The 12,559-nt window shown below is 48.0% G+C and overlaps 1 protein-coding gene across 1 annotated transcript; it reads right to left on the bottom strand.

The window, feature by feature from the left end:
- Positions 1–3,146: 3,146 nt before the first annotated feature.
- On the bottom strand, positions 3,147–3,508 carry LOC308496684 (large ribosomal subunit protein eL42; the record flags this gene model as incomplete). Its single annotated transcript, XM_081046271.1, has 1 exon — positions 3,147–3,508. The coding sequence occupies exon 1, from the start codon at positions 3,465–3,467 to the stop codon at positions 3,147–3,149; it is 321 nt and encodes a 106-aa protein (XP_080902397.1). The 5' UTR covers positions 3,468–3,508.
- Between the last annotated feature and the right edge of the window lie 9,051 nt (positions 3,509–12,559).

Raw genomic sequence — 12,559 nt, 5'->3', positions numbered from 1 at the left:
CAATTGTGGATCACAGATAATATTTTAAAATTAGAAGAGAACTTGGAGGTTATGGAATCTTAATACTTTTGAAATGAAAATACACACGGTGCTTACTTGCTTTTTACCACACACCCACAGAACCCCAGCTTTGCAAAAATCTGTGTCTTCGCAGACAGTGTGGTATGATCTAATGCTGAAGCTGAGCTGCCTTGAGTGAGTAGCTAGAGTGCTGACAGACGGCATTCTGTCCTGGGAAGTCGGAAATGCCCGTCAGCCCTGTGAGGTGCTGAGTGCCAGGCTTCTCAGCATACGGTTTGGGAGCCACAGCTGTATACCTTTTTGTAACTTTTGAATCTAGTTGAGTCAATCCATTGAAACATAACATAAAGTATAAATATCCCCCAATAACTTTTTCCCAAATCAAACTGCCCTTTCCCACTGGGTGGCCAGTTCCTTACAGACATTTTAGGCAGATTCTTGAACGTGAGCCTCAGGCATCTTTGGCATCAGAGAAAGAAGAGTGTGGGAGACAGAGATCGCCTATGTGACCATCTATCAGGTGCAGATCCAGACCTGAAGCTACAAAAATTGATAAACTGTTCAGGAGGAGTATTAAAATGGAAATGGGCTCGTGCGGGTGAGGGGCTCTGGGGCTTCAACTTCATTACCTCATGATAGGCTCCCACTCTTGTCAGTCATCCCTGCCCCTTTGGCTAATGCTGACTGGGTTTTGTGAGGCGGCCCCAAACCTGGAGCTTCCCTCGGGAAGGGGCCTGTGGAGGCTCCATGAGGGGTGAATCTGCACAGTCCGCCAAGATGAGGGGTCTGGCCCCAGTGTGCCCTCTTGCACAGCCTCTGCCTCCGTTGGTCCCGCAGACCCCCACCCCGGCCCAGTGGGGCAGCCTTCTGAGTTGGCTGCCTCGGGTCCAGTTATCACTCACAGAGTCCACTCAAGAGACACAATCTTACTTCAGGGGAGCAGCCCAGCCAAACAATCAACTGTGCGCTCCCCACCTCCCCTCTCTCAAGCCGACTTTTCCCAGTTTTCTTCCCTTGCTTGGTGGCACTTGGTTCCTGATTAGCGACAGGAGAGGTAAGAGGGCTTAGAGAGCAGCAGGATGGAGTGGGCTGTTCTCCCCCCCACCCCCGCATTCCTAGGTAAGCCCAAGGGTTCCCAGAATGTGAATTCTTAACATCTTTGATCCCTGGCTTTGGGCCTCAGCCATGATTCTGGAATGAAAGAAAAGCCATGTTACACATTTACTCTAAACACAGAAGTGCAATATTTAAAGAATAAAGACAACATTCACAAGTATTATGAAATTAATGCTCTCGTGGGGGTATGAATTGGCAAAAGCCTTCCAGGAAATCAATTTAGAAAAATGTAACAAGAGGCTTAAAAATGCTCTTAAGGATGTAATTAGAGAAGCAGAAAAAGATTTGTGTACAAAGATGTGCACTTTTTTTAGAAACTGTTTATTTCCCATCAAACTTACTTCCTTGTTCTGTTAACAGTCTGTGGAAGAACAGCTTACGACCACGCAGTGGCTGTGCCCCGCCCCTCAGTGGCCTGAGCAGTGGGTGTGGCTGACTGGGCACAAGGACAACTGCTCACCTTCATACCAGCCTGTGACCTTGGGTTGAGTAGCTGTAAGCACCAACCCATGACAAAGGAAGTGACGCACCCACCAGACAGCGTCCTCCTTGCTCAGGAGAGAGGAACAATTTTAGGGGGTTGGACAGTGTGGGGACAGAGTCCCAGAGAGCAGTTTCCAGGCTCTTGGCCTCACGTGGAAAGGTGCTGGCTCAGGTAGTGAATGGTCATCAGCTGTGACTAGTTGGCCGTCAGCTGTGACCAGTAAGCTACTGGCCACCGATATCACTGCTGTGGCTGCATTGGTCGGGGAGTTAGTCGGTTGGTTGGCACGCAGAGAAGCAGACAGCAGGTTGCAGATTGTGTAGATCCAGCCTCCAGTGAGACTATAGTGGTATGACTGCCCCATCTATGGCTCCGTGGGTGTTCCTTTTTGGCCTAGCCACATCCTGCATTCTTATGTGGGGAGCGGGAGCAAAGGCCCCACAGGCCGCCTTGCATGACAAATGGTGCAGCGAGCAGGGTCTCCCTCACGACAGAGAGCTAAAGATTTGGGTTCAGGTTTTAAGAGATTCTCTAAGGTCTGTTGGGGAAGAAGAGAAGAGAAAGGGGCTTTGGGTACAGGGACAAAGTTGGGGCAGATAGAGGAGCAGCAAGTCAGGAATCACTGGGTTGGGTTACCAAAGACCTGGGAACTAATCCAGGAGAGTTGTCCCACAAGGGCCTGCACTGCCCCACCACGGGGTGGGGCAATAGTCAGTGAACCCAAGGGGTTTGGGGCCTGAAACACATCAGGGGCTGAATGGCTGGCTTTGACTTGGGCAAGAGCTAGGCTAAGGGCAGCCTGGGCATTCTTCCTCCCACAGTGGCTCAAAGAAGGCCAAGCCCACTCTGTAGCTGGCTGCCAGGGGCTGCCAGCACAGACCCCTGGGCAGCTGTGGGGACTTCCTACCCCATCTGTCGAGCAGCCTGGAGGCCCGGGCCTAAGACACCCTGTGGGGACAGAGCCAGGAGTGCAGTTTCCAGGCTCTCGGACTCATATGGAAAGGTGCTGGCTCAGGTAGTAAATGGCCATCAACTGTGATTGAATGGCCATCAGCTGTGGCTAGTTGGCCGTCAGCTGTAACCAGTGAGCCATTGGCCACTAACATAACTGCCGTGGCTATGCTAGCAGTGGATGGTGGCTGGCAAGTGGGGATTGCAGTTAGCGCAGTAGATTGCAGTTAGCAAGGGGTTGGTTAGTAGGTTGGCAGAGAAGCGGATGGCGGATTGCGCATCGTGTGGCTCCTGTTTCCTGTGTCTCCAACCCAGCCGCCAGCGAGAATACAGTGGTCTGACTCCCCTATCTATGGCTCCGTGGGTGTTCCTTTTTGGCCTCACCATGTCCTGTGTTCTTACGTGGGGAGCGGGACCAGAGATCCCGCATGACACCCTGCATGACACACTCCATGCCCACTTCTGCTCACATTCTTTTTTTTTTTTTTTTTTTTAAGAATATCACTGCATTTATTTTCGTACAGGTGTTTTTCTAAACCTTCAACATATTTCTCAAAAATAACAATCTCAAAGCTTAGAACTGGATCACTTGGCCCTTTCTCTTCTTATCTCCTCCCAGTTCAAAATGCTTGCATCTCTTAATGGCCAGCATCCTCTTGGATCGGCAGTTCGGCTCAACACATTCAAGCCTCAGCACGATCTTCTTTGTGGTTTTAGCCTTCTTTCGGAAAATCGGCTTTGTCTGCCCACCGTAGCCACTCTGCTTCCGATCATAGCGCCTCTTTCCCTGGGCATACAGGGAATCCTTGCCCTTCTTATACTGGGTCACTTTGTGAGGCTGATGCTTTCCGCACTTCTTACAGAAGGTCCTTCGGGTTTTGGGCACATTGACCATCTTTACGGTAGAGATGTCCACACGATGGAAACTGGCGGGAAACAGCGTACACGTTCCTCGCCTATCTCCGCTCGCGCCTAACAGGAAAAGCTCTGCTCACATTCTTCCCAGCGGGGACAAAGGACAAAAACTTGGGAGTGGCAGGCATGAGGCCATACTCTCAAACGCATCACTTTATATCTGTTTTGTTACCATTCCGGGTATACTGGGCTTATCTCCTTGTCTTAAAGAAACTAGTAGAAGTGTTACAACAATGCAGCAAAATAAAAACGTCACATTTACAAGTTACTGTCACGTCCCGTGCAACAAGGGCAGTGAGGATGCGAGAAGGGGCGGTTTGGGTTAAGTTTTTAAGAAAGAAACCAACAGAGACTTAATGCAGTTAACTCTCTCCGAAGGCCAGGGGTCTCAGTCTCACAGGACTGGGGCCCAGAACAAAGCAGGCTGGAGGCTTTTATTAATAGGTCTGCAACTACAAGAAAGTAACATGTTTCTTACGCGGCCTGTGAGGCTTAGACTTCATAACAGAAAAATGTTTATTCCAATCACCCTTTGTCTGTAAACAGCTGAAGCACAAGGTCCCAGGATGTTTTTACTTAAAGTATGTACCTTTTCAAGATCAAGTCTTTCACATTGTAACAACTCCGTTGAGAGAAGTGGAAACAGGTGCAAGGGAAAAGCCAGAGCTGGCAACAGACTTTCCCAAGCAGGGGGAAGGGGAGGCAAGGCCTTTTCCCATATTTGTCTAAGGCAGCTCATTAGGGGTCCCCACTCGGTTCCACCTGGCTTAGGTTGTATCTCCTGTGAGATACAACCTAATCTTACCTGTCTTTGGCTGCAAACCATCTTTTGGGGACCAGACAGAGAGACATAAGGTGTAAACACAAGGATGGAACAGAGTCCCAGAAAGGCACAATCTCACAAACTCTTCTTTCCTTAAGGAAAGACATGAAGGGACAGTTGGCTAGGCTGTTGTGTGCCTACAAGTTACACTTTTTATCGTCTATCTGCATCCTTGTGTTGACCTTCAGTCTTGGGGCAGCATTGACAAACCGTGAATAATCACAGCCATGCACTTAAGTTCTACAGACGACACTGAAGTCTTGTCCAAGATTTAGAAATCTCAGGCAGTGACACTGATACAGGAGAGTTAACATGCCCCTAGGTAGACAGGGAGATCCCTGGTGGAATAAACAAAGACAGCCATATCCCAAAACTTCAGGTTTTGAAATCACTCCTTTGCTCCAGGACATAATGTAATAAGGCTTTGAGATTAATCATAAAATTCATGTTGGCCTGACAAACGGAACAGATCTGATAGATAAGAGTGGGTTGCTTTGCTGATTCCTTTAGGATGGGCAAGCAGAACAAACCTGGTAGACGAATTTCATTAGAAGGTGCCAGTTCCCTTCTTCAAACAAGTTCCCTTCTCCAAACAACTCCCCTTCCCCAAGCTGGCAAGGGAAGGTATAAAAGTAGGAGCTTTTGCCTCAGTCATGGGACACCCCCCATTCAGGACCCCCTCCCGCTCGGGAGCTGCCAGATGCGGGAACCTCTTCTCCTGCCTCTACTAAACTATCCTCTTTTTAAAACTTTTTGCCTCTCCCTGGTCCGTATTTCCATTCTTCAGCTTCATGAGACAAGATTCCGGCCCACACCCAGAAACTGCTAGCAGATCCAACATCACCTCCATCATTTGGGGGCTTGCTCTGGATTGAAGGAGAGGGAAATATTATCTGTGCCTTTCTACTTGCCCACCCTACGGGCCTTCATCATTTTTTTGTCTCCTTTACTCTATCATGCAACAGTAGGTCTCCATCAGTCATTTGAATGCGAAAAGCGCAGCTGCTACTCTTAAGAGTAGGAGGGCAGGTCTTGCCGAAGGACTCTGATTGATCCCCTCAGGCACAGAACTGAGGAATGTCGGCCACAGTCTAATTGCCTTCTCTCTTGCTTTCTCTCTCCGGTGGAGTAAAGCCCAAAGACGGCGCGTGGTTGAGGTGAATGCCCTTGGCAGCATTTGCGGGACTCTGATCGTGGGGACTCTGTGATGTGTCCCAAAGGCTCCATGAGTCTTCCCTCAGCCCGACTGCCTGTAAGGGAGCCGTTCGGAGCGTCGCTCCCCCTCCCTACTGCTTTCTCATCTCTCTTTCCATGAGGAGACTGAATACTGGCACTCAGCCAGCACTGTGGGCCTTTGCTGACAACTGAGAGAATTTCGGCCATGGCCACTCTGAGGCAAATTTCCAAAGGTTCCTGAGGTTCCCTCCCAGCCCGACTGCCCGTAAGGGCGCTAGCAAGACGACTCCTTTGTCTTTGCTGTTTTTTCATCCTGTCACTATCTCACCTCAACTTTTGAGACTCTGGTCTAGGGTCCCTTCCCTGCGGGACCTTCTCAACACTCCCTGCAGACACCAAGACATCTTAAGGTAAGAACGTGAACCTCTGCCTGTATAGGACTTCTCTTGTCACTCGGGATAAGATTTACTGGCATTTAACACTCCCTCTCAAATCATCCCCTGCTCTTCCGTGATCTCACTGTACTCCGGGGACCAAAGCAGCATCTCTGCTGCCTGGCTCCGCCCCCAGCTCAGCTGGGCTGCAGCAACAGCCCAGAGGGGGAAAGGCCACAAAAGGGCAGCTCCTCCAGAGCACCACCCGCCAGGCCACCTCAGCCACTGCCAGGAAAAGTTTTTAAGGAGGACCAACATATTCCAGACTCACTTTACCTTAAGGAGGAAACTTTATCTGAAGGTTTTTGGGGCTTCCGTTTTCTCTTTTTGCACTCTCTTACCCGTTGGGAATCAGAACGTCCCCACTTGCCTTTCTGCACGGGCTACATACCCAAGCTCCAAGCCTTGAGTATGTACTCTGTCCTTAAACACCTTTATTTAGAAGGCCACAATTATGTTAATCGTGCAGTCAATTTCTGTGATGCCCAGAGTCGCGTATACACCCCACTACTTTAAAGCATCCCATTATAGGCTATAGCCTTTATTGGCCTGTAGGCCAATGCCCAACATTCAGGGGGGCCAGGGTGGGAGCCCACCTGGAGGCACAGGCCAGGCCACTCAGATAAGCGTAAGCGTGAATAATCCTGGCGCACAGTGTCTCCCCACCCGCCTCAGAACCGGTCGCGTGATGTTCGTGGCCCACGCTTCTGGGGGACGCCTCAGAGCAGATTGTGGGAGATGAATTGCGAAGGGACGCCTTTCTCTTCTTCCTCCCTTTCCGATGGGCAATTAGCCCTCATGTGCCTACACCCCCCTGAATTGCATCTCCTACACCCCCCTGAACTGCATCTTGAAATATTGGGACAAATTTGACCCTCAGACTTTGAAGAAACAGCGCCTGATTTTCTTTTGTTCAGAGGTTTAGCCTAAATACCCATTAGAAGATGGGGAGACTTGGCCTTCTGAGGGAAGTATTAATTATAATACTATAATGCAACTAGACCTGTTTTGCAGAAAAGAGGGCAAATGGTCAGAAGTTACATTTGTTCAGGCCTTTTTTGCCCTGAGGGATAACCCAGGTCTCTGTAAAAAATGTAAAGTTGACCTGGCTGTTTTGGCTGCGATCTCTTGCCTCCCTTCCCCCAATGAGTCCCTTTTTAAGGGGACTCCTCCGAGGGACTCCTCCTGGGGGACTCCCGCCAGGGGGACTCCTTCTAAGGAGACTCTCCCTAGGGAGACCCCTCCTGAAGAGACTCCTCCAAGAGAACTCCCGCGGGATCCTCCTCTCCTGAGGAGGACCCTTCAACAAACACCCATCTCCTCACCCACCTATAAACAGGAATGCCTGAGGCTGAAGTAACTGAAGGAAAAAAGTGGCACTTTTAAAAACCAAACCTCAAGCCAGTGCCCTTACTCTGCTGCTCTAAGTCCTACAGCGACCACCCACAGTGAGATTCATTATAAGGGAAATAGCCTTTAGATTGGAGTCCCAGAATACTAAAGTCATGATATCTCTGTCACAGAATTTGTCAAGAAAATAGCTTAAATATCTAGGTATTTCAAAATAACAAAATACTGATGTGTTAATTATTAGGTACATCATAAGTTCATCTATTTCTAACTTCTTGTCACACGAATGTTAAGAGAGAAATTAAGATCTGTTAATAAATGTATCTTATGTTTTATTACTAAAACCTATGCTTCTACAGGTTGCCATATATATTCCTGGGTTTGCCAGTAGAAGTGCTAATTGCTTGCTTTCAGTTGTCAGTACACATGTCACCACAATAATTTTCTATGTTTTATATTTTCTCAGATCCTTGGTTACTCTAAATTAAATCTAAAATCTAAGTTTTGCTAATAGTTAAGTAAACTTTTATATTGTAAAACTGCTAAAGTTCATGTACTTTCCTCAGTATCAGCTATAGGCCAACATAAGGAAGCTTAGCCTTATGTTTTGCCCTAACTGGCAGGGAATTCTAGTGGTTCTGACCCACCGTTACATCCCTGATTAAGAGGCTCAGATCTTGTCTTTAACAGCCAAGACAGAAGAACGAGGAATAAAAGAACAGTGAGACCAGAGCATAAGACCAGAGACAGGCCAGACTTCTGGCCACAGTTATAGACAACCCAGGGCTGAAGCCACCTCAGGGCACTCCAAAAGCCCCAGAGAAAAAGGTCCAGATAAAAGAACCTACTCTGGATATATAAGCCCAGATCACTGGATTCCTAATCCTCCAAAACAGCCGTTCCCCCTGTACAGACTAAAGGGCACTACACGAGAGAGTATGCCTTGTTCTGAAGGGAGCAAGGACCAGCTCCTTCCCCAAAAATGGCTGTCATCACTGTTGGGCCTGAAGGTCCCAGTGGCTCCTAAGCTGTTCTCATCACAGGGGGTAAAACTGTGGGTGACACGGACGCGGTAAGCCTATTAATTTCCTAATTGATACAGAAGCCATTTATTTTGTCTCAACTGCTCACTCTGGACGTTTTTCCTCTGAAAACTGCTTTGGTTTTAAACAGAAAGACAGCCCCCAGATTTGGGCTCATTTTACTCAGCCTGTTTCTTATCATTGGGCTATACCTTAAAGAAAATATAAAATAAACAAAATTAAACTTAAAAAGGACTCGAAAACTATTTAGTAAGAAACTAGACATCTTAGCACGCGGCTGACCAGCTTGCCTCCAGGCCATAGCTTACAGCTGCCGTCCTAGTTCCCAAAGCCACCAAGCTCTCAATGGGTCTAGACTTAACCATTTTCGTTTTTTGCCTCACACCACATTCAAGGGCTTTTAAATGCTAATAAGAGTCACAGGCTCTTAGAGTTATCCTTCCTTACTTCCTGGCTTCCTAGCGTAACAGGACTTAAAGAAGTCGTTCTCATATTTCTGTTATTCATGATTATAGGAATCATCTCTTGCTGCTGCCTACGGTGTACCTCTGCTTGTGGACCACTCACTAGCTGGCTACGACGGCCTCCAAAGCAACAAACTTCTCATCTGGATGTGCTCATCTACCGGGGACCCTTAGAGAGACCTCTGGGCAAGCCCTAGCTGCTGGTCTCTACGTCCCGCCTCAGCCTGAAGCAGCCAGAGCGGTCCAGGCCCCTATCCCCTAACAGTAGTTAGGGTTTCATCTTCAGGGGGGGATTGATACAGGAGAATTAGCGTGTCGCTAGGTAGACAGGGAGGTCCCTGGTGGAATAAACAAAGACAGCCATATCCCAAAACTTCAGGTTTTGAAATCACTCCTTTGCTCCAGGACATAACGTAACAAGGCCTTGAGGTGAATCATAAAATTCATGTTGGCCTGACAAACGGAACAGATCTGATAGATAAGAGTGGGTTGCTTTGCTGATTCCTTCGGGATGAGCAAGCAGAACAAACCTGGTAGACGAATTTCATTAGAAGGCGCCAGTTCCCTTCTTCAAACAAGTTTCCTTCTCCAAACAAGTTCCCTTCTCCAAACAACTCCCCTTCCCCAAGCTGGCAAGGAAAGGTATAAAAGTAAGAGCTTTTGCGTCAGTCATGGGACACCCCCCATTCAGGACCCCCTCCCGCTCGGGAGCTGCAACCTCTTCTGCCTCTAATAAACTATCCTCTTTTTAAAACTTTTTGCCTCTCCCTGGTCCGTGTTTCCATTCTTTGGCTTCCTGAGACACGCTCCCGGCCCACACTCAGGAACTGCGGGCAGATCCTACGTCAACACGTCAAAGCAGCACTGCTATTAGCACAGCTGTCTTGCATCCTGCCATTATCAGTGAAGGGTCCCAAACCCTAGTGATACAAATGTACTGTGAATCATGTAGAATTGTAGACTTAAAGGTGGCCCTGGAGATTCTAGAGCCCAACCCTGCTTTTTCCTCCTATAATTATTATATAAAAGGTCACAGTTTCATAGTAGAAAATATGATGGAGGAAAAAAAAAAAATCACCCATAATCGTTCCACCCAGAAGAGGCAACCATTACTTTTAACACTTTTTTTTCCAGATATTTAATAATTTGATCTTTGCTCTACATTCCATAATTGAGATCATACTATACATAGTTTGTACCCTCCACTTTTCAACCTAACATTATATAGTGATTTCTAAAGATTTACGAAAGGGCACTACAGCATAGTTATACCATAATGCTTTTAATTGTCTCATATCATTGGGAGTGTCATTGTTTTTAAAATCCTGCCATGAATGTGCTAGAATTAGTAGTTCTGTGCATGGCTCTGGCCTTCAGACACTCTGCTTCCTTTGGTTTCTCTAGCATACAGTTCAGTTGCTACCAAAATCTGCTTCTCCTGGGTTGCAACTCCTTTTTTTTTTTTTTTAATTAATTTTATTGGGGTGACAATTGTTAGTAAATTTACATAGATTTCAGGTGTACAATTCTGTATTACATCGTCTATAAATCCCATTGTGTGTTCACCACCCAGAGTCAGTTCTCCTTCCATCACCATATATTTGATCCCCTTTACCCTCATCACCCACCCCCCACCCCCTTGGTTGCAACTCCTTTTGCTCAAATAAATGCTTTTTATTTTTCATTACAGTCTAAAATTAATTTTGATTGACAAGGGCGCCAGACACAGTGACGGGCAAGACCTGGGGCCTGGAGCAGCACATGGGGTGTCACTCGGGCAACAATGCGAGTGGGGACGTGGGCCTTAGAGCGGAGGCTGTGGAGACAGCGACTCTCCATCGTCACACGGGACCCTGCCAGGGACGCAGAGGCGCAGAGCACCCACGCGGGGTGTCCCTGTTCTGTGGAGTTTTGAACACTCGTGATGACACTGATCTAGGCTGGAGGGTCTCACACCTTGAACTCAGGAACGCTTTACAGTCTTAAAAATTATCGAGGATCCCAAGGAACTTTGTGTGTGAGGAGTGAAGGGGTGGAAAAGGATTATACCTATCAATACTTACCATATTAGAAATTAAAACTAAGAAAATTTAAATATACTTATTTATTGAACAAATTTAATCAGATTGTTACCTGTTCACATACATGTTTTATGCAAAATAACTCTTTTCCAGAACAAAACACAGGTTGTGATGATGGAATAGGCTGAATCTCTAGAATTTCCGGTTTCCCATTTCTGCCTCCATATTCAGTGTGTTGAGACTTGTTTTGGTTGAAGAGGGTGGAGAGAGTCCAGCTTCGCCCACGTGTGTGGTTGGGAAAGGGGACCTCGTGGCCCCTAAAGTTTGCGGGACACACTTTGAGAATTTTGAGAACTGCTTCTCCGGACTGAGCCGAGGTCTCTGCAATCCTACGGGCAGTGCTCAGCTGGAAGCTGTCAGGTTGGCGCTGCACAGAGACCAGACACAAACTTTGAAAAGGGTTTCCTGGGAGTTGCTATAAGTCACATTTGCATGTTATTACTTTGAAAAATACTTCAGCCACACAGCCTGTTCCTTCTCCAAAGCAAAGGCACTGGCCTCCTCCAGCATCCTGACCTGCACAGCCATTCCACGTGCCCCCCACCCCCGGCCTTTTCCAGATGGATTGGTCCAGGGCTCCTCATTCCTAGGGGGCACAAGCTGCGGAGGTCACCAGGGGCGACTTGGTTTCTTTCACCACAAGACCAGTCAGTTGGGTGAGGGGACAATTAATTCAGGAAAAGGAAGTCAAGAAAGATTTAAACTATATTTAAACATGGGGGTTAAATTCCGAAGAGTTGTCCCAAACACAGGGAGAAGCACCATTTGGCACTTTTGCTCTCTTACCAGCTAATGAGGCTTTCTCCTTCCCTTACTGCCTTTAACTGATGTGCTTAAATTCTATGTTCCCATCACTACTAAAATGATCCCCCCCAATGTGAGGCACTCTACCAGCAAGCACGTGTGGTCAGCACGTGGTGGCCGTGGGCAAGCCACTCCATCCCGACAGACAGGAGGCCTGAGTCTTGCTTTACTCATTGTGACACTGGATGGTCTCCTGTGTTCCCTCAGCCTGAGTGAGCCATTTCATCTATAAAATAGGGCTAAGTATACCTTCTCTGTCCAAGGCTTAGTTCCAAGTCAGATCATGGCTGACGCTTCTGCCCAAATTTGAGGTGGAAGAACCTAGGATGCGACTTGAGTCTGGTAGAGTTCCTTGGTTGCCAATGGCAGAAACCAACCACGGTGAACCTTGCCCAGTTTCCTCAACATGACTCATGAGGCCCTTCTTGGTCCAGCCTTCTGTCTCCTGCAGTCCCCAGAAGCCCCCAGGCTGCAAGCTGATCTGTCACTGGACTCCGAGCAGTGTCACTGCCTCTGGGCTGCCCTCTCTGACCTCTCCAGTCAGGCGGGGACGCGCTGAGGTGCTGCCCTCACCTCCGCTTCCCCAGCACACCCGTTAGCCGACTGTGTGGTGCTGTCCCGCTGCGCTGAGAGTCCTAGGAGACAGAAAGTGTGTCTGCCTTCTTCAGGGATATCGCCACACAGCAGGCAGACGCGCGTGCACGCATGTACACACACACACACACGCACACGCACACATTACTGGACGCGTGAGGGAAAGAAGGGAGAACACGTTCCCTTGGATAGTGCCAGTCACACAGCAGGCGTTCATTAAACACTTGGTGAACTGAGCAGAAAGCTCAACAAAATAAAGATGCTAATAGCAATTTGATAATGGGGTGACCTGTCTAAAGGTCT

The sequence above is a fragment of the Rhinolophus hipposideros genome (assembly GCF_964194185.1).
Source record: "Rhinolophus hipposideros genome assembly, chromosome: 4".
Classification (NCBI taxonomy): Eukaryota; Metazoa; Chordata; class Mammalia; order Chiroptera; family Rhinolophidae; genus Rhinolophus; species Rhinolophus hipposideros.
This window is presented reverse-complemented; position numbering and strand designations above follow the sequence as displayed.